The following is a 22,189-nucleotide window of genomic DNA, read 5'->3' as shown; positions in this document are numbered from 1 at the left end:
AATGGCAGGATACACGACCCTAAACATTTCTACAGTGCTTTGAAAGATGAAAAGCAGTGACTTTTATACCTGTGTCAGCGTAGGGGCAGGGAAACGTTTCATGATGTTTATAGCAGACATCACGGACATTACACATGAAAACATGGGAAATGGGGCACTTTTCTTGTAGGGAGATAATCTTTAATAGATGGCAACGAGGAAATAAAAGCATTCGTACGCAACAGCCTACCTCACGGAGGGGTATGTTTGCCTGAGTAACGTGGCCACAGCCACAGATGTTTCCTCCAGAGCCAGAACTGCTGCACAGGGCTGTTCCTTCTGAGGAACCGGAATGAGAGAAATCCCAGCACACGCTTTTCCTCCCACTCCTCACCCCTTGCTGGAGCCGTGGAGAAAAAAGGCAGCCCTAGTGCTAGATTTTTTCAATGGAAACATTCCCCTAAAAACCCCATTTGTTTGTCACTTTGAAGCAGCAGATGACTGCGGGAGCAACTCTCAATCGCGGCAGAAGACGATGAAATTCGGTGAGAATTTTTTTCTTCCTTTTTCTCTCCATGGAAACAAGCAATCTCCGACTCTTGTCACTCAGAGACTACACAGCAACATGGCTTGTTTACTCGCTGTTGTCTTCGGTGGATTGAAGCTGTGTGGCCTTGTCCTTGTTCCAGGAAATGCATGGACATAGCTGTCTGAAGGAAAACCCTAATGATTGTATAGTTTTCAGCGCCGAGTGGCAGTTAGCCACCTCGCTTTTATTGTTAACAGATTACAGTGTTGCCTCACTGCTCTGTGCCACACACCACGCTGTCACTAGTATCATTCAACAAAAGAAAATCCCCTCCCAAGTCACCATGTTGTGGAGCTTAATGGATCAGGTCGAGGCTCCATTCACCCGATACCGTTGTCTCTCTGCACCTCTTCCCCACGCGAGGATGGGAAGAAGGGGCAGCACGGCCCTGGGGAGCTCACGGCCACGCTGTAACCCCTCGGGTGGTCGCTGCTGGATCCCACACCCCCTCCCCGCTGCCAGGAGCTGGGTTTGCTCACACCGACCAGCCTCGGGAGCTGTTCAGCATCTTTCCCCACTGAACCCTCAAAAAGAGGGGTGTGCAATAACAACATCCTAACTTGTTTGTGCCATGAAAGGAGCTGGAAAGAATGCACCGAACCACATGACAAGCGAGGACATCAGGCTGCACAGAGAATAGAAAGACCTCATTTTTAATTACTTCTGAACAAAGTTGGCTCAGTAAAGTATTTCCCATTGTACTGCTGAACTTTTCTTCTCATCACACAGCAGTGAAACACAGGCTCCTCTGCTGCTGCAAGTGAGCAAAAATCAAGTCAGTGTTCGGGATCACTTCATTCCCTATTAAAAGCAGACTACCCATCTATCACCAGCGTTTCAGAACTTTTCCGCAGCATCCAGGCACTCCTTTGTCACTGTAGATGTTTTTAATCGCGAGAATCTTAAGCAGCAAGGATGTCCCACTGGCCTTACAGAGAGAGACTGGGGGTTGAAGTGCTTAAAAATACCTTTTCCTCATTGTTCCAGGCACGAGCGCTCACAGAAAGGCCATCAGAGAACCAGCTTGAAGCACTGAGGCCTCTGAAGTCCTCGACTTCAGTCACAGCAAGGAGGGGACTCGAGGGCCAATGCCCACCTGAGATGAGGCACAAACTGTATCTCCATCCTCAGGCCATTTACAGCAAGTACAAAATTAATAATTATTACTCGAGCAAAGGTTCTCATCTTCAAAGCCTGTTAATTCATACTGTAAATTCTTCAGGGCGTGGACTTGATGGTTTGTTGGTAAAATATCTTCATATTCTTGGTCTGGGCCAAAGTAAAATATAACGAGGCTTCAGTTCCTCGAGTTTCATTGCGAGATGAGAGTCCAAAGATTCACTAAAATGTATTGCTTTTCAGAATTTTGTGGATTTAGGGAAAAGTCAGAAGTGACTCATGTATAACTGATGTCTTCCTGAGCATGCAGAGCGCCTGAAACAATAGATCTAAGAGATTCAGACTGCTCCATTCACTTTTTCTTCAAAATCTGCTGTTTCCTCAAGTAGGAACTTGGTCAGCCCACAAGAAAAAATCCACATCACACAGCTAACAACACCAGAAGGCCATGTAGGCGTGTGCCTTGGGCAGTCTTGCATTATTTAATTAAATAGCAATCTAGCATCTTGCATTGAAATGTCTTTTAGCTAACGATGAGGAACTTCCCAAGCAGTAGTAAGGGCCCCATCCCTGTCACTACTTCCCAAGACAGAAATTGCAGACCTCAGGGTGCACAGGCTCTAACTCCTGCTGTGTTGGTACACAATCCATTTCAAAAAGCAGGAGCTGCACCCTCCTCCTAGCAGGTAAGCTTATAGAACAGCTTTGCTGCAAGCTACGCTGCTTTTTTTTTGCTTTTTTTTTTTTTTTTCCCAGAATGTAAATACTCAAGTTCTTGTTTTCCCCGTGGGAATCCTACAGCCACCCAAAGGGGATTTCAGAGGACTAGTTACGTCTCTGTGTAACCCCTTACTACTATACCTCTGCTCTGAGCCCTGGTGAGCCTTCTGCAGCTTCAGGCTCTCCTTTCAGCAGCTGCCTGTACCAATTCCTTCCCTGCAGGCTGTTGCTCTTGAAGCCGAGGTGACAGCAACTCGTACCTGTGCTTCAGTTGCTACCGATTCACCGAAGGTGCTGGTGCAGGTGGGTTTGCAACAGGCTGCCAAACTCCGACCTGGAGCAGCTGCTCCTTTGAATTAAATACACTCTTCAATGACTTTATGTGAGCAAGGCCCAAAAGATCTCACAGTTTATTAACAACCTGGATTAAAAATTACTACTGAAATTGGAAATTAAACTATCATAGCATCATTATTCCACTCCATTCAAAATGATAATGAATGGTGTGTTAGCTTAAGCTTATATTAATTATTTTTCTTCTGAGCCTAACTACAGTTACATACCTCTGCCCAGTTCATATTTTTCTCCTTAGTGGGGTTTGCACTGTTAATAGTCTGTTGGGTAAATAACAAGATACTAGGTAGTACTGTGAAATGTGGCCTCACAATACATGAGAGGAAAAAGTGACGGGCTGGAAGAGAACTGCAGAGATCTGCCCCCGCGGATCCAGCCCTCGCAGGCTCACCCTTGGGTTACACGCTGAACCACAACTGCAAACAGAAAATCATCCAGGCAGGTTTGTCCAAACAAAACCAGCCGCTGACTGCACGCAGTGCTGAGAGCAAAGCAAGCAAACCCAACACATTCACCTATCAGGTAACATGGCAACGCATCTGCACTCAAACTTCAGATGTTAAGAAAGAAAATAAGGGAAGAGGATGAAATTCTCACAAATTTGACCAGAAAAGACTGGTTCCATCTGTAGTAGGAGGAGTTTAAGATGCTGGAAGTTTTCATTGGCAGAAAAACTGCTTTTTAAGGTCACCTGGGCATCTTCACCAAAGCAAGCAGTATTGCATGAGTCAAAAAGAACACCAAATGATCGTGTTACTTAATTTGCCATCATTCGGAAGGGGAAGCCAGTGATGCACAATTATTTTTTTTGCTTTTCTTTCCTCCTCTTTCTAAGCTCATGATGTAATGAGTATGTTTAAGTAGTAACATAACCCCTGACTCTTACCCTTGAAGTGCACAACTACCGAAACAAGACGCAGAGGACTCCACAGCGCTTATGTTTTAATGATACTGAAAATAATTTTGAACTGGAGAAAAAGAGAGCATTTTAGAGCACAGCACTATTTTTTTTTTTTTTTCAGAAACCTTTCCTTTGTTGACCTTAGAAGCTGAAGCAATGCTTTCCTTGAGCCTCTCTGTATAGAGTACATGATAACGATGAGAACTTTTTATTTAATACTATATGAAATGTCTGACCCTTGAGGCATAATAATGTGCTTAAAATATACTTAACAGTACCCTCTGGCTAAAAAAAGTTTCCAACTCATACTTAAAAAAAATATCCATTTAGATGCTTACTTTGACTACGTGCCCAGCATCAATGGCAAAAGTGCTTCTGTTTAGAAAGGATGGTTCAGCCAAAATTCAACTTGTTTTTCAGGAATAGGAAACCGAAGGAAAAAGAAAGTAAGAAAAGCCATACCAAGTAAATCATCATTCTCCTTTACACTGTAAATGAATGTTCACGTGTGTGCAAATCTTGCTGTTGAAGCCAGTGCTCGATAGCACTTTCACAACAAAAAAATTGCCAGTGCTGCTGTCTAACCCTCATCCCTGTCTGACGTTGTGGGTGCAGGAAGACCACACTGGTGGTGACAAAGGCACAGCAGGAACAGGCTTTGCTCTATCTCCAGCAACTTTTCGAACAACTCCATGCCAGACCAGTCACCCACAAGCTCTGAGCATGGTCTATCTGCTTTTCATTTCCACTACAGTGATTAATATTAATGTAATTTCACAGAGGCAATGGAATTACACTGAATTATAAGAGACAAGACAATCAGGAAAAACACCTATTTTATATTTATCCGCATCCGTGAAAAAGGTACCTTGAAGTGTTTTGGGGAAAAGCAGAGGAGAAAATCGGTCTTCACTTTCCTCTGCCAGACTGAAAAAAGAAATGTAAGGTTTACAAAAGGCTGAGTTACCGAAACAAAGCTGAGAAAGGGGCTACCATCTCTTAACCTGATGTTAATAGCTATTACTACAACTCAGCAGCTGAGCCAGTGTTTCCACAGCCGTTCTTCAAGAGCACAAAAAGGGCAACCTCTCCCCCACGCCCATTTTTATGAAAAATATGTTGAAAACTCTCACCGGGCAAACCCCATTTTTCAGTAAACAGAACTGTAATCCTTAAGAGAGATTTTCTCCAGCTGGCTTTTAAGATCACGAGTCCAAATTTGCAGGTACAACCTCTAGATGACAGAACATAACCACCTCGGTACACGTGGCTGCACACAGCTACCAAGGGGCAGGGTTTTGATCCAGGCCTAACAAACACCGAACAGCAAATCAACCCACGGCCAGTGAAAAACAAATAGACAGAGTGTGGGGGCTCGTGGATAACCATTTAGAGAAAGGGCCTCTCCGACATCTGTCTTGACAAACACGCTCTGCAGGTACAAGTGCAGGAAGGAGGCAGGCAAGTCAGCTGTGAGACGTATGCCTCATTTCTTTGAAAAGTTGGCTTTGCACTGGGTTGTTTAGCCTGCAGGAATCAGAGGATATACTAATATCCTTGAAAATTTAGGTCGCTTTCTCGCAAAACGATGAAAACATGACTATTTTTTTGCCCCCCTCTCTATTCATATTCACTTCTGACTATTGATTTCTACTTGCCCTTTGTTTCTCTGATTCTTGGCCAGCTCGACTCGCAAAGTATTACCCCCGAGGCTCAAGCCTTTCAAAGAGGATGCAGCACTCTCTGCGGTTGCTTTATCCTTGTAATCGAGAAAAGCCCTGTGCTGTGCTCCTTGCCAATTCAGTCGTAAAGGAGTTGCATGGAATTCCCTTAAAGCACATTTCAGCTCGCTCACTCTTACGCTGGGAGATATGTTCCCCACATACACAGTAGTAATCATGCCAGATCCCTCTAATCTGGGGCTTAAAGAATCACTTTCAACATAATGTTGTCCTATTTGAGCCGAGCCCGTAGCAGCCTGCGGTCTTGTATTTTCAGCCATCGCCTTCTCATTTAACGCTGCTGGTGCGTTGGCATTTGCCAAGTCTGAATGTTCATCTTGGAGGGTAACATCCTTGCCAGCCTGCTTCTCTCTGTATCGAAGACTCTTTAGGATGGGGATTTTTCCCAGCATCTCATAGCTGACCTAAAAAGGAGGAAGACAGATACAATTAAGAGATTTCTCGCTTTCCAAAAAAAGACGACGACCATCAGGATCCATCTGTGCCATAAAAAGAGAGGAACCTTATTATATTGCTACCATTCAGAGTGCCAGAGCATTCAAAATGTTACTAATTGCTGGCCTGATTCTGAAGTTGCTCCCTAAATACACACTGCAGGATAAAAATAAACATTAGTTACTCTTTAAGCGAGCAGCACAATGTAGATCCAGCAGGAAAATCAAAACCAAACTCAGAACTATTCGATTTTGACATTTATTTATCAGAGTGCTTTCAGATTTGCATTCGCATTGTTATCCCTTAATATTTGCTTTGACCGAGGGCCTGTGCTCCTGCTCTGGCAGGATCTTACATGCCTACAGTTCATCAGACCATCAGGCACTTCCATTCTGCAGACCTCCTTGCGCTCTTTCGCCCCAAAACAGGATATCCCGTAGGCTGGGTCGCACAATGGGGTGGGACGATGGTGTTAAGCTTGCAGCTGGGGAGCGTGCCTTGTAGCGGGGCTCCTCTGAGTGTGGGCCCAGCTGGAGGCACGTTCTCTGGTTGTGGCACATCACCGCAGCCTCCCTCTTGTCATCCGACCTCACACACCACCCGCAGCTACTCATCAGATCCCACATCAGTTTGCTGGGTTGGATCACAGAACGGAAGAGCACCCAGACCCTCTACTTCAAAACTGTGAACCCTCTTCCCCTTCCATCCACCCCCGGTTCACAAGCAGCTTTTCTGGAAGGGCTCTTCCTCTCAACAGCTGAACTCTATCCATCTCAGGCATGAGATGCCCCAGGCTGCACTCAGTGGCTGGCAGGAAACGCAGTGGTTCCCCAGCTCATGTGGTCTAGTTCTTGGCTTGCAGACTGCAGTTGGAAGGAGGAATAATTCGTACTTGGCTGCTGGACAAGCAGAACATCCATCAACACAAGATCCAATTCTTAAATTTAGGGAGCAAAACAGAGCCTAGGGAAGCGATGCCTGAGCTAGCAGAGACCCAGGCTAGTAGCCCACACAGTGTGAGCGAGCCACTCTAGCAGGGCTCTGCACCCAAGCTTACGAGCCACTACTGAGCAGGCTGCACTGGGCTAGCACCAGCAAACCCTGGCTAGAACGTGCCTGCACATCTCCTAGCTCAGATCTCGCTCACCTCAGGGCCCCTGAATTCCTGGTTCTGCAATTACAGTCAGAGTGAGTTTGGATCTGGCTGCACCACATCAAGTTGAAAATGTACAGATCTCTAGGGAGAGTAGCCCAGCTCTGAAGTGACTCGAGTAAAACTGAAGACAGGGTGGGGGCAATGTCAGGTTTAGGTAATGGGAAAGTCAGCCAACAGAGGTCTCTTCAACGTTCCCAAGGCTCTTCTTCTGAGGAGCAAACAAGTTTTATTTCAGGCTGAAACTAAACAAAAATCTACCCTACATAAACCCTGTCCTAGCTCTATCTTGTTCATACAATATTAAACAGCAGGATAGGACTAACCAGTATGGGTGGAGGCCACCTCCATTCTGCTACACTGCAGACCCAGATTCAAGGTGTTTGGGGTCAGGCCCTTTAAACAAGCAAACTTTATGACTCAGAACAATTTCTGAATAACGCTGGCCTGATCTGGCAGCCAGTACAGAGAGGCAAGGGCTTCCTCTGGGGCTCTGGGAGCCTCTGCACTCTGAAAGGTACATGCCATTTTCAGATTTTGAAGAGTTATTGCACTGTGGATTCTTAGACTGATTTGTTTTTCTCAGCCAAGAATTCAGACTGCTGTGTTTGACAGCAAACTCCCCTTCCCTGGGCGATACAACATCAAACCAATGGCTGAAGCCATCTTACTTTGTTTTTACTGGCCAACAATTAGGAACATTTGTTGTCCTCTGTCAAATTTCTATGTGAAATGTAAGCTCTATGCTAATTAAACCAAACAGGAAAAACATTTTTCTATTCTCATGCAACTAATCACTCCTGAGCCCAAAGCACAACTTCAACCTCTTACCAAGTGTATGTACAGTTCCTTTCACCCTGAAATTAAACTCAGTTCACAGGGCATGGACTGAGTGTTTAGTTAGAAAGATCAGTGCCACCAAGGGCAAAGCCTCACCACTCTGTAGATTAAAGGAATGAAAGAGATGGGCACTGAGAGGATAATCTCTGGAACTCCCAGTCTTTCAAGGCCAAACCAAGGAGAGGATAGTTAATCCAGGGACCAGCATACTCTCTAAGAAACTTCAACTGGCCAGGCTTCAACATGGCCTCTCCTTTCACTAGAGTGACCAGGAGTTTTTGGCATCTGGCTGGAGCTCTTAGAGCTCCTGTTTCAGGCTCCCTGCAAACCCAGGAAGATGCAGTTACAACAGCATATATGGTTATGTAAGGGCTATGAACTGCTGCTTTCTGTAAAAGCTGAAGCTTTGATCAAACCACCCTGAAGTGAACCTGTCATTACCTTAAATCCAGCCCTGTGCAGATATAACTGTAAGTAGCCTTTACAGTATCAAAGCAACAAAGGCAGTTGGCTTGGCACTTGGATTTTTTGGTAATAGAAAACATTCTGTTAAAAACCTACATTAGACAAGTTCTGACACTGTCAACTGACATCTTTCTGCCACAAAAGAGAGGCAGAGGATGTACCTTAAGGGGTCTTTTCCCTGGGTTCTAGGAGAATCTTTCAGCTGGGCCAAACTTTGCAAGATCGTCCGTATTTTTCCCCAAATTTATGTCAAGGAAGGGCAGAAACCGAGTTTGGGATTTCAGTTTCAGTTCAACAAACCAATTCACTACCTTTTTTGGGGTGCGGGGGGTGAGAGCCAAAAGGGCAAAGGGGGCAGAGGAGAGGAAAAAGCTTGCTCTGCTCTGTTGCAAAACAGCAAACAAAAGAACTCTGTGGTAGTACAATGTGTTGCTAATTACGATCATGCAAAAAGTTTCTTTTGTCTTGTGAGCTGCGGAGGATTGCAGTGATTTATTTCCATGTGGAGGGAGGCCAAAGATATTCCTCCTCTCTTTTCAAACAAGCTGCACGTTTCTTGGTCCTGTGCCGGCTGGTCCCTCCTCCCTAGCTTTGCCTACTGCTTTAGGCTAAGCCTTGGGTTCTACCCCCAGTCTGGTTGATCCAGTTATGTAGACCTGGGCAAACCCAGCGGTGGAAGCTTCCTCCCTTGCTCCCCCCATCTTTATAAAGTTAAGGCCAAACCATTTATTGATGTTTGTAAACTTTGTATTGAGTGTTGGGATTTCGCTAAATGATTGGCTTTGGCAGTGAAGCCAGCTGAAGAAGTTTCCTATTATCCCTTGACCACCAATTCCCAGGCCAGTTCCATACTTCAGCCCTCTGGGGTTGGCCAACAGAAGCGCTTGTGGGTCTGCGCTATAAACTCAGTAACTGAAGTGATTCAGGTTAAAAATAACTCCACCAAAGGCAATTAATCATTTAACAATCCTGCCTACTCCCTGCCATAGCTGGGAGAGCCTTGGGGAAAGAGGACAGCAGGGTAGATGAATTCTTCTGGCACACAATTACTGGGCTATGGGAAAGGAGCTGAGAAGGGAAATGTGGCCCCTTTCTGACTGAAACCTGAAGAAAACAGAGTCTTGGATGCCGAGTGCCAATACAAATCTCCCAGCACTTAACCCCGAGCATCCACTCTCATGACACCTGGTTTGATCCCAAAACAACGTAGTGGCAGATGGACTTCTACAATGTCTCTGCTGGAACATCGGGGCTCTCTTCAATCGCTGTTATTCCAGAACAGTGAACGTAGCCACTTTCAATATTTAGTTGGGGAAAATGAAAGATGTGTTTGTCCTCTGACAGAATGAGTAATGCTGACCCCTGATACAGTGCAGGCCAAGCCAAACACCACTTTGATTTCCCTGGCAGCACAGGCGGCGTGGTTCTGATGTACGGCAGATGAGGGAAGGACAGCTATAGGTTGCAGAGCATGCTAGGGCTGCTGTTTAATTCCGCTCCATGTAGCTACCCCTCTGCACACACCGACTGATGTGGCTCAGGATGGAGACAGATGCTGCTGCCCTGCCCTGGAAGGCTGTGAACAAGACCAAACAGTCTTTAGTACAGCGAGCCCACCAGCCCTTCCAAGTATTGAGGCTGGTAAGCAGAAGGTGTTTGAAAGAGTCATCGTTGCCAATCCTGAGGGGTCTTTGACCCCAGACTGTTCTTGAAGGCCTTCAGGGCAGAACCCACTTCTCATGTTGTCTCTTTCACCAATTGCTTGTTTCAAGGAGCACTGAGCTCACAGGGGTTTAAAGCACAGACAAAGCCAAGACAGCTAGGACGGGCCAGCACAGTCGAACATTTTATCATTCATTTGTACAAAATGTCCAAATATGTGCACGCAATCCGAGGGCATATTTCTGGGAGCTGGCAGCCCATGAAGTCTGCTAGTGTCCCTCAGGAGAAACTTATGCAACCCACATTTAGAATTCACAAGCAAAAACTGATTCCATGGACTCCGCAGCAAGGGTCAGATTTGCAAAGGTGTTGAGACTTTTAACCATGCGTGGAAGCACGCCCTGCTCACGCTATCCCTCCAAAAAACAAAACCAAACCAAACCTTGGCTAAAATAATGGCAATTTTCTTCTGATAGCAACACTGTGTCCCTGGCTAAAGGTTTTTGCCAGCTTGAATGTGTGAATTTTCTGAGCTGTAAAACTTTCCAAATAGTCTATCACAGACTCGAATCAAAAGCTGTTTGTTGTCAGATAGTTTCCATCTCTGCCACTGCGTACTAAACTCTTTCAACATCAGACCCAGGGATTCTTCCCAGCTCATTTCATTTTGGGAAAAAATCTTTTCCTACTTCTATAAAATTCTCAGTAAAAGAATGATTTAAAAACCAGAAGGAAATGCTTGCTAGAATATAGTGATTTTTCCACCAACTACTCTCATTTCCCTCTTCATGACCCCAAATATTTTAATTGGTCTGTACAGTTTCAATTTAAAATAAGTACAGCGCAAATAACTTCTTAATTGTGACAAATATAATAGACAGTGTCACAGATAAAGATCACTGCTACCCATACAAAATACTAAATGAGAAAGTAAGTCGCTTCATGAATTTAGAGTTCCCAGAAACAATGGGTTAGATTTTCAAGACAGATGAAGCCAAATAATTCTCCACTGGCATCCAAATAAAGTTTTCCAGAGTGCTCAGCTCTTAGCAGCTCTTGCTGTCCTCCAAGAGCACACAGTGATTTCTCAAACCCCTGAACTCGGACGCAGAAAACTTACCCCTGTGCACACTCCCATGCTGCCTTTGTATTTAGAAGTGTTTCCAGAGTGCCGAGCACTGATACTGATAATGCTTCTTTGGTATTGATAATATTGTAGCTCTTAGACTTCCTTGGAATTCTTTAAATCGGCATTTCTGTGACTAAAACCACAGCAAGTAATTCACATATTCCTGTTTGGAAAAACGTCCCACCTAGACAGCAAGAAATAGCTCAGCTGGAAATTCTGCACTGAAGACTGAAAGAAGGCAACTGAGGGCAAGTCATGCCAATTACCCCAAGAAGCGACTCATTTACTCACAGAGGAACAAATATTTACCCTGTCCCCATATCTACTCCCTTCCTACATAGCACATAATAAAACCATGCCAAGAAAATGCAGTACCTCTTTGAGCACAGAAATCAAACCTGGAGACGCTGATTTTGTTTGCTGCCTAAATACCTTCTTACACCTTTTGAGCTGAAAACAGCGTATGTATTAATGGCTATTTATTCTAACAGCTTCAGGAAAGCACATCCTTTTACAACAATACTTAGCTGTAATCCCCTGTTTGCAAACACCTTTAATTTAAGCTCTTAAATCATTGTCTTGGCTTGATCCAGCCATGTTCCTGAAGGATGAACGTTTTTGCAATGTATTTTACACATCACACATCTAAACAATAGAGTTAAGCTACTTTGTGTTGACAAAACACCATAGTTAGAAGTGGGTTATTTATTTACTCACTACCTCTTGGTTCATTTAGTTTTGCTCTGAGGAACAGGAATGCACCAGTAAATCCAGGATTTCAAGGAGAAAAGGATGTAGAGAAAAGAGTGAGAAAAGGATGTAGACACAGCCAGGAAAAGTCACAGGACAAACAGCTTAAATAACCCGTATCAAATCCTGCATTTTTAACAACACCCTGTCGATTAACTGGACCTCCCAACTCCAAGACCCTCTGTGCAGGAGTTGATCATACAGTTACCACCACAAGCACAAACAAAACTTATACAAGTCCTTCAGCTCCCTGTCAAAGAATAATGCTCATTTCTTTCTTCTTAAAGAGACACACTTTGTTCTCACCCCAAAACAGAAATGTAATGATTACCCCTGCTCTGGCTAGTAATCTCCAATATTCTTATCTAATCAACGTATGATTTGAAGAACATCCAAAAGCAGTTTTAGGTGTTAAAACAACATTCAAATATTCAAACAAAGGCTCAAACGTGTAATGTGCTCCATTCTCAGTGAAAGCTGTAGAAAATTCAGCGAGTGCTGTATTTTTCAGACACCACCACTAAAGCAGAGCTGTGGCAGATACTTCATTAGTTTATAAGGCATATATTATAATACTGATCTTGATTTTTTTTTTTTTTACCTCTGAGAAGCAAAGAAACACAAAGCTAAGATCAAATTTGATAGGTTGCTTAGGACTGACTTTTCATGAGCGGCAAAACTTTCACAAAAAAGTCAACATAGCTCCTGCAAGAGACTGTGTTCCCCAGACCTTTGAAAAATGTCGCTGCTAAAGGCAATGAGACAGAAGAAAAAAAAAAAAAATCTTAGCAAGGCCACTTATGAGACTGAAGTCTGACACTAAGACAGACAGACTGTGATCAAAAGTATGTTGGCAAGATGGATGGAGCACAAGGGGTAGGCCTTCAAAACAATTACATTCAATAATATCCTAAAAAAATTACGATTCAAAAATAATTCAATGGAAAAAATGCACTAGTACAGACAGAGCTTTTATTTATTTATTTATAACCTCAAATCCTCAACCACAGGCAGGGTAAAACACTCTCCCAGCATAGGAATAAAAATAGTACTGGCTAGAATTGTTTGTTGTAGATACATTACCTTAAGAAATTTAACTCTTTTTGCTAGCTGGCAAGTGCTCAACAAACAACTCTTGATTTCCCTAGAAGCATTCACTAATAATTCCTCAGTGGTTTGTGCAAGACATGGGTGTACTATTCCTCATTTCAGCGTTCCTACTGTTACTCAGTTATGCAAGATGACGTCTGCTCCCTAACTGGATGATTTTAGGAATGAAAATCTAATGACAAAGAAAAAGTTTTCCCAGCATGAACTTCCAGTAAAACAATTCACTAAATGCTTTTCTGAAACCATTTGTGAAGCTGCTAAAGTTTCTGACAATCCTGGGGAGGTGGTGAGCCAAACCCGTAAAACAATTATTTGTCAATAAATAATGATTCATGATTTAAAGCAGTATAAAGTCCCTATTCCTCTACCTGAAAACAACCTCCAGACAAACTCAGCTATCCTTTGAAAGTTAATCCCATACAGCCACTGGGTCACGTCCTTTCACCACCACAGCAGCACATATTCCACCCATTCCCCACGGCCTAAAGCCATGAACTTCTCTCTGTGGTATCATCTCCAGAAAACGAACAGAGCCGATTTCAGTGAGCGCTGAGGAATAAAACACATAAAAAGAAGCAGCCCCTCAGATTATATAGACTATTATACAGCAAAAGACTACAAGACATGATGTCTACCTTAAAAATCCAGGAACAATGTTTCCAGGGACTCTCACCCTGTAATTCATTTGATACAGCAACCTCAGCTTCAGTAACGTATCTCCCCTCCACACCATTACGACTTAAAAAGTGCTGAACACTGATGCCGTTGTTTCATTCATCTGACAAACACATTTGCTCCTCTTCCAAGTATTTCTAATACAACAAATGTGTTTACAGGTAAAAATGGGGGACTTAACAACAGAATGTCAGTACCAGCGAGCCACTTTTAGCAGAGGTAACTTGCCTTATGCCATATTATTCCTTGAGGTTTCGGTCGTTTGCAGTTAGTCTTGATAGTTCTCGTTGGAGTGAGTATATAATCCACAGTTAAATCATGATCATCAAGAAGCTCTTCTGCTATGTCAACCACCTACAAGGAACAAGCGATGTGGTAAGCAGTTAAAACCAAATTCATTAAAATTGAGCACCATTCCTGACATCTCATAACACAGAAAAATCTGTCAATGACAGTGGAAACAAAGATGCCACTCCAACACCAGGCCGAGTCTCTTCTTCAGACACACCACGCAGCAGCACACAGTTCTGACTCGTCACTTGGATGTTTTCACTTGCCTGACAGTCATGCACAATAGTAACTACAGGTGTATCCTCCTGCACTGCACCCATTGACACCATCATTGCATATTCCATGTCTGCATAACCTTCCCCTTTTCCAATTCTCCAGCCTAAAATACATAAAAGTAAACAGTGACAGTAAACACAGAAACAGGAGGGTGGAAAGGCTGGTCACTGTTAAGAGCATGCAGTCAAACTAAGCTGTCTGCAACAGATAAACCAAGCCCAAAGTTAGAACTTGGGAAAAATTCAGATCAGCATCTCTCACAGAATGCAACTTTCCTCGTAACCAGCACTGAAATTTAAATAATACATCAGTTTCAGTGAACTCCTAAAGGATCCCGGGAGCCTGCCATTCAGAATAAACCAAATTTAGTGCAATTCAGTTAACACAGAAGCCTAATTGCCCATTGTGATTAGAACCCCCTCTCCATGTCAAACATAGGTTAACTTCACGTGGGTGAAGAGGAGTCTGGGTCACATACAAAAAGCATGTCATTTTTAGGCAATGGATAAAGTCAGGAGAGAATTTTTCACTACCAGCAAGTGTTCAAAATACTAGAAAATGCAAAATCTGATCCCCAAATAGATACTGAATCAGCAGCTGGAACACATGTCCTTTCACACACCCTGTGAGAGCGGAGCAGATCCTCTGAACAGGGAGCTCTCTTTGATTCTTTTTAAAAAAAAAAAAAAAAAATATTGGCTGAATAGTTCTACTGAAGGCCAAAACACCGGCCCGCATGCTCTAACCCACTCTGCTGTGTGTCCACTAAGTCCTGCTGGCATTGTTGTAAAGCAGGCATTGATTCCTCCTGGTTGGAGCAGGATCAGTGACTTGTCACACAGAAGAGACAGAACTCAAGACCGGAATTCAGTTCCAGAGACAGGTTCAGGTCTGCCAAAAGGAACACGCAGTGTAGCCTACTGACACTGTGAAATGTGACCTGGAACCCTCCTCCTGAAAAGCTTACAAGGCTTTATCTTACCTTTTTCAGAGACAGCCACTGATCCTACAACAACCAAGTCCACTCGTGCTTTCCCATCAAGACCTACAGGCACACTGTATTCTTTTATACCCTGCAAGAAAAAGCATAATTGTAGGTTTGCAGAATGCACAGTCTTCCAACCAGTGAGGCAGAAATCCAGAATATTTTGATAAAACCAAGTAACTCCCCACATTTCAAAGTGTTTCTTCCATGTATAGGCAAGCTGTACATGTCTGGAAAGTTATCCTCAAGGGAATCCTAGAATAGATTCCCTACTACAGTGACAAGAATTTTGGCATACTTCAAGAAGAGCTAAAGGAGGTGGGCACTTTTTTAAGCAAGGTTACTTATTTAGGATCAAAACCTCGTATTTTGAAACGCTTTATTGGACATCTATTTCTAAAAATGAGGGCAAATGCCACTTCCTACCCTACTTCTACTACTAACTTAGTCGTAACAGGGAAATTCATGCCCATGAGGAATACCAGAGCACTACAAATTCTTAAATTAATTCTCACGTGCAAATCACAAAGTTAATTTAGATACAGCTACAGCATAAAGATGTTAAGCTTTTTGCCTGAAGTCCCAGAAAATGCTTTACTGAAGCACAACAAGGTACAGGAGCTGGATCACTTTCCATCTCACACTGCATCTATCGCACTGGCAGTTTTTCCACACCTGCATCTTTAAAAGCAGCTTCCAAAGCTGCCTACATGTTCCCCAAGACTACATTCCTTAACACTTTCCTGGGTGATCATCATTGCATGTGCTATCTTTACCAAAACCTTTTATCTAAGACACTAATGAACAGAAGAACGCACCATTCCTGACAAGTGGAAAGAAAAACCATACATAGCCCCATCATCCTTTTTTTCTCCCCCTCTCTGCCTGCTTTTCCCCACCCAGCCCTCTTCAGGCTCCTCTCTAAATAACACAGACCTGCAGAAATTAAAAACGGTCCTTATTTAGGTTTTCAAATATCAGATTTAAAACTTTTTAAAAGATAGCTTGTGATTGATTCACTCTTATTATATGTGTACAGCGTAATGTAAATCCTCCTCACACCAGTGCAACTTTGTGCTAAGTTAGCCCTCACAATAAAAAGGCAAACATTTTCTGTGTAAAGCACAAAACCAAAAAAAATCAGTAATTTGCAGCTGGCTATCAGTAATAACGCTCATTATCCACTTCACAGGAGTGTGGTAAGAACTGTTGGCACAGTGCTTTGTAAATATAAACTGCTAATAGCATTTATTCATTAGGACGCCTGCTTGGGAGAAAAACCAGACACATGGTGGTAAGATCACAGATCAGATACGAGGCCCGAAGCGGGTCAAGAGAAAGGTCTCTTTCAAAAGTGCTCTTCAACCCTGAAAAGCTTAATTAGTTAATGACTTGAATAGAACTTCCAACAAAGAAAGTCGCTACTAATTACCATCCATTTACAACCCTCAGTTGTATACAGGATTACTGTAGAACTTTATTGCCTTCAGCAGGAGCTAAAGAACTAAATAAACCCTATATAGCTGGCCTATTCATTTTGTACCAGATAGGTTTTTCTATCAAATAAAGATGCATATAAAATAACACGGGTTTCTCTGCCAAACAACTTTAGCTGTACAGTATGGCATTTTAACACCAGAGGGCAGCAACATACCACACTTCAAAAGAAAACTATTCACACACTTTTGTACCTCCGTTGACACAAATGACAGAATTAATGTTTCTTTAGATTTAGGATTCTAAAAGAACTGATCTCTCCTATTTAGTAACGTCTAGTATTTTACCGACCAGATTAGGCAAAAACTGTAAACGCTGAAGTATTCCTTAGAGGGTTCACTCGCTCAAAACTGCACAATACAGGAATCTATTAGAAACCTAAAGATCTAAGTCACCTATGAAAGTCGCTGAGAATGTTCCAAAAAGCATTCGCAAAATATCAGTGCCATTCTGTTAATAAAATACAGCAAAAAGACTAAATTTCCTCATGATTTACCACCAACAACCAAAAATCATGAATGGGGGATGACTACACAAACCCAGGAATAAATAACATACTAGTAGAACAGTATTTCAGGTAGCATCTGGTTTTCCAACTTCTAGTTGGACTATCATAACTCAACACTCTTCCACGAGTTAATTCAGACCCTTCCTGGTTTTCATTCCTACTTGAGACGTGGCGCATATTCGCAGGATCTCCTTAGTTGCACCCGAAGGTGGAACAATCCTATTGAACAGCCCAGTTCTCAGACGTGGTGTGGGAACCAGCAAAGTCTTCCTTGCCTGTGTAACAAAAGCAGTTATCACATTAGAAGGAGGGGCTCATTCTACACTAAAGAAATATTTTTACCGTCCCGTAAGTCTTCACGCCGTCAACCATCTTACTTGCTACAGAGCAATTCATGTTGTTGTGTAGCACTTGTAGATGAAGCCTCTTCAGTACAGCAAAATTCTAGATGAGATTTTATTTAAGAAATAGATGACAAGACATACCTATTCATCTAAAGGGCATGTCCACAAATGAGCTACTCATATAAGCCAGTGAACACGCATTGGGTTGAGGTAAGTCTGTCACACATTCACCTTGCAATAAACACAAGGCAAATTGACACAAGCCTGCATGTTTCAAGGAATAAGAACAGAATGATGGTGAAACAGCTATTGCTCTGCAGAAACACATTAATTCCCCCAAACTCTACCTGCACCTTCACCATTTGCCAAAAAGGCAAAGACATTACATGAACAACCTCTCGAGGGTTAGGACTTGTAAAGCTCCTGCCAGACATGGCAGGTTTGACCAGGAGCTGCTGCTGAGCGCTGCTCTGCTGTCCCACTCTCCTCCTCGGGGGTGCAAAGGTGTGTTACCTGCAGCGCAGCCAGCCGAACACCTTCTAGAGGTTTGTCAGGATCCACTTTAACCTCACGTGCTCTGTTGAACACATCCAGCTCTTTAATAGAGCAGCAAGCCTGGCGAGACCCCTGAGTGAAGAAAGGAATCAAGAGAGAAGAGAAGACATTCACTTACTTCCAGTGTTAGAAAGCGAGCGTTCTTCTGGGGAGCATCAGGATTTATTTTTACAGTATTGGCAGCTTTGAACTCCTGTAAACCCAGAAGCCTTGTCGCAGCGTGGGAGGCACCCTGTTTTCATAAGATATCCGGGTATCACCAAGGAGTTCACAGCAGAGAAGGGAAATTTACACTCTTTCATCCTACAGAGAGGCTGATTTCCCCAGATCTCAAATACGAGGGACATACTTCTAACTTTGTGATGTTCTCTATGAAAAACCTGCACATAACTAAAGGATGCTGAGAGCTTGACTAAAACCTTGCAGGCCTCAGAAAAAGAGGGGATCCAGGTACACTCACTTTGCCTGACTTCAGCCTCATTGTCACCTCACTGAAAGCTGGAGATCAACTTCACTTTTTAGCGATGAACACAAGGCATAGGCACAGATTCTTTTAGGTGAAGACTTTCTGGACAAGGCTCTCTCTTTAGAGAGACTACACTGAACTCAGAAGATTCATTTCTTAAGCGAGGTGCTCAAGCTTAGCAGTAATTTCAGCTCTGATATCCCCTTAAGGGCATGATAAAGCCTCAAACTTCCTCCACGTGCTTCTGCACCTATTTTACCTCAGTGCCAAACTAATGCAGAATAGTTCTGCCAGTCCCTTGAGCAAAAGCAGAGCCAATCTCCTAATGCTGCTCATGGGCTAAAACACCCAGCACACATCCCCACAATGCTATTTTAATCATCATTTCTTCAGCAGATACGTGGCTGCACGCCTTGAGCTTGGATTAGAACAGGCAGACAGTCGAGCTGCGGCCCGAGTAACTGACTACTTTGAAGTTTTATTTCTTCCTCCCATCCATCAAACTAGCGACACAACGCAGCCAGCGCAGGAGGAAAAGTTCTCTCTACCGCAGCCCAACAACATTTCACCAGCGATAACTTGGCCACATTTTAGCAACACGCTGTATGTTCCTAGCTAGGCCCTGTAAGATGGGTCACCTCAGCTGAACCGACCTGGGGAGTGAAATCCAGTTCTGAACGCCTCCGTTTCCCCATCCATAAATATATTTATCGCCTTCACGAGGTGGTTTTTGTGTCCACTGCCCAAAACGCAGCACACACCTGTCACATCTTGCCGGGTACAGATAGCTGCCCTTCTTTACTCGCTATAGATCATACACGCGTGCTGTTTGCATCGCGACGTTTTTCTGAGCTCTGCCGCGCTCTGCGGTCACTCGCCAACCCCGCGGCGAAGTGCGGCTCGCTGCTGCCTGGTTGGGGGCTGCCGCGACAGGCAGGGAGCTGGCAGGGAAGGGCGGGGAGAGGTGGGGGAGCCCCTTAGGGCCTGGCCGGGGAAGAAGGAAGCGGCGCAGACCCGCAGGCGGGCCGCCGTACCTTGAAGTTGGGGATGCGGCGGTGCACGGGCCGCGGGAAATCGGCCAGGCCGCTGGCCTCCAGGTAGTCCCACACCTTCTCCCGGACGTCCCCCTTGGAGGCACCTGGAGGAGGGCAGAGCTGAGGGCGCGGCCCGGCGCCTCACGGGGGAGCGCTGCGACCGCCGCCGGGCCGGGCCCTCCATCCCCCCCCCGCCCCGCTCCCTCAGACCAGCGATCGCCCCTCAACGGCCGCGCTCGCGCTCCCCGCCGCGCCGTGACGCGACGTGACGCGACGTGACGTGACGCGACGCGACGTGACGCAACGTAAACCCCCCCCCCCCCCCCCCTCACCCGCACGCAGCCGCGCGCCCCCCTCCATGACAGCGCGACCGGCGGCGGCGAAGGGAGGAGCCTCCGGGTTAGCCCCGCCCCCTCGCGCGCGCGCCCGTCTACGGCGGCGCGGAGCGGTCAAAAAACCTCGAAAGCGAAGCGGAAAAAAAAAGGGGAAGGGGATAGGTGGGAATGGTGGCGGTGATGGTGAGGTTGTCCGGCCCGGGGAAGGGCAGCTCTTGGGTGAGGTGAGCCCCTGGGGAGGGGGAAGTCTGTGCTCCTGACAGAGCCCCCTTCTGAGGTGTAAAACCCTCGAGGGAAGCTGGGCCTGGCGAGGGAAGCAGGGCCTAGCAAGGGAAGCTGGGCCTGGCGAGGGAAGCTGGGCCTGGCGAGGGAAGCTGGGCCTGGCGAGGGAAGCTGGGCCTGGCGAGGGAAGCTGAGCCTGGCGAGGGAAGCTGAGCCTGGCGAGGGAAGCTGGGCCTGGCGAGGGAAGCTGGGCCTAGCGGGGGGCCCTTTCCTCAGGGGGTCAGGCCTGGGGGAAGCGGTGTGTGCTAAGGCAAAAAAAAACCCATTGCTGCACGCAAAATGTGCCCCTGGGACTGTCTCGGCTCCCTTCTCTGAGTGTCTGCGTTGGCCGGCAGCTTCCAGGCTGTAAAATTCCAGAGGGCTGCCAGGTGTCTTCCTGCCAGAGCTCAAGGTGAGCCGTGGGAGGCGTCACCCTCCCCAAAATCTGCAACAGCATCGCCGTTCTGTCCGAAGTTACACATGGAAAAGGCCGTGCTGTACCACTCATCTGAGACTGGCCCCTCCCAGCGTTACAGAAATACCGTGGCCTTTGGATCATGTGTTATAGCTGGGGGGAAAAAAACCCACCCCGCTTTTCATAAACTAAACTCCCAAATCGATTATTTTTCCATTTAAAGTTGGTTGATCATGAATAAAGAAATATCCAGCCTTTACGAGGGCTTCCGAGTCTGCCAGCTTTCAGAAAATACATTTCTCACTTGCATTTAATAGGATAGTAAATTATTTCTTTGCACGATTTATTATTTATAGAATTAATGTATTTGACAATTACCCCAAGAAGAGAGGGAGGACGTTGAGAATCCTGACATTCCTGAGCGGAGTGGGATGGAAGGGTCATGGGAACAATGAAACGGAGGTTTATTTTAAAGTGTGTCGGGGAAGAGGGGGGAGAAACAGCTTTTGAATTTGGTTTCTAATCTGCTTGGCTTGGATGCTACCAATACACATCCACCGTCAGAGCTGACTGTTGCTCTGCCAACCAAAAAAGCGGAACAAATTCGGATGCTCTTCTCTGAATAGTTACAGATGTAGCTGGGCAGATGCAAACGCCTTTTCTCTCTGCGGTTGCTGTTGATTGCTGAACTGTTTTTTTCGCAGTGCGAATCAAAGGCCAGGACTCTGCTGGGTTCAGGAGTCTCCCCCTCCGCCCCCCCAGCTATGTGTGTTTTTCAAACCCGGTTTAATATCAGTGTATTGGGCTAAATGCTGCGGAGCAGCTGTGGTGAGCTTGAGGCTTCACCTTTCCACCAAAGTCCCTTGTAAGCATTCAAAGAAAGTACTTAGAGCTCTGGTTCTGCAATGGGGTGCGTTTAGGAAGAGCCTTTTCACTACCTCAGAGTGCTGCTGGAGCCAGTGGGAATCCATCCAGGCATAATAGACCACCCATGTGGAGCTGGGCCTAAATGTTTGAAGCTCATTCCTCCACTTCCTACTCACGGAAAACTCCCAGCGACTTTGATATCTCTGCGGGGAGTTCAGGATCGGGCCTTTGGTGAGCAATTTACAACCTCTAATGTAATTCAGCACCGTGATTTGCACTCCCGGGCTGCGAGTGCCGACGCTGTCCGCTTGTCCGTTGTCACCCAAAATCACCACGCTGCAGCTCGTGGGACTTGTTTCCACTCCAACACGCCCTCTGCCTCCTCTCCTTTGAGGAAGGGAAAGCGAGGGAGGTAGGAACAGTGCTGTTAATTAATACGTTAACAATCAAGGGGGGCTGAGATCCTACCAGACCACCTACCTCTCCCTCCAACCTCCATGCAAGACGCTCAGTAAAGCTGTTCCTCACATGGATTTGGCTTCCAAAAAAAGAGAGCCTGAGCTGGCTTTCCAGAAATCAGGGTACTTTGCCTTAAGCAAATGAGGAGTTTGCTAATAGGTGACGTCTTTTCTGCTGATTTTGTTCTCTGCTTTGATTCTACAGGTCTGAAATTTGCTCCGAATTACTTTTCCAGGGTCTTTCCTATCACATGTACTTCAGCCTTTAGCATCA

At 45.1% G+C, this 22,189-nt stretch overlaps 1 protein-coding gene across 2 annotated transcripts; it reads right to left on the bottom strand.

Moving 5' to 3' along the window:
* Positions 1-1,221: 1,221 nt before the first annotated feature.
* On the bottom strand, positions 1,222-19,973 carry MTHFSD (methenyltetrahydrofolate synthetase domain containing). Of its 2 annotated transcripts, none has more exons than XM_074913446.1 (8): positions 19,912-19,973; positions 19,580-19,683; positions 18,198-18,311; positions 17,342-17,455; positions 15,173-15,263; positions 14,181-14,293; positions 13,852-13,977; positions 1,222-5,808 (listed from the first exon to the last, which is right to left on the bottom strand). In XM_074913446.1, the coding sequence occupies exons 1-8, from the start codon at positions 19,937-19,939 to the stop codon at positions 5,293-5,295; spliced, it is 1,206 nt and encodes a 401-aa protein (XP_074769547.1). In that variant the 5' UTR covers positions 19,940-19,973; the 3' UTR covers positions 1,222-5,292. The 2 variants fall into 2 exon arrangements, with proteins under 2 accessions (XP_074769547.1, XP_074769546.1); XM_074913445.1 differs by lacking the exon at positions 18,198-18,311 and adding an exon at positions 18,038-18,151.
* Between the last annotated feature and the right edge of the window lie 2,216 nt (positions 19,974-22,189).

This window comes from Athene noctua, chromosome 9 (assembly GCF_965140245.1).
Source record: "Athene noctua chromosome 9, bAthNoc1.hap1.1, whole genome shotgun sequence".
Classification (NCBI taxonomy): Eukaryota; Metazoa; Chordata; class Aves; order Strigiformes; family Strigidae; genus Athene; species Athene noctua.
The sequence above is the reverse complement of the archived record's forward strand: the minus strand, read 5'-3'. Positions and strand labels throughout refer to the sequence as shown.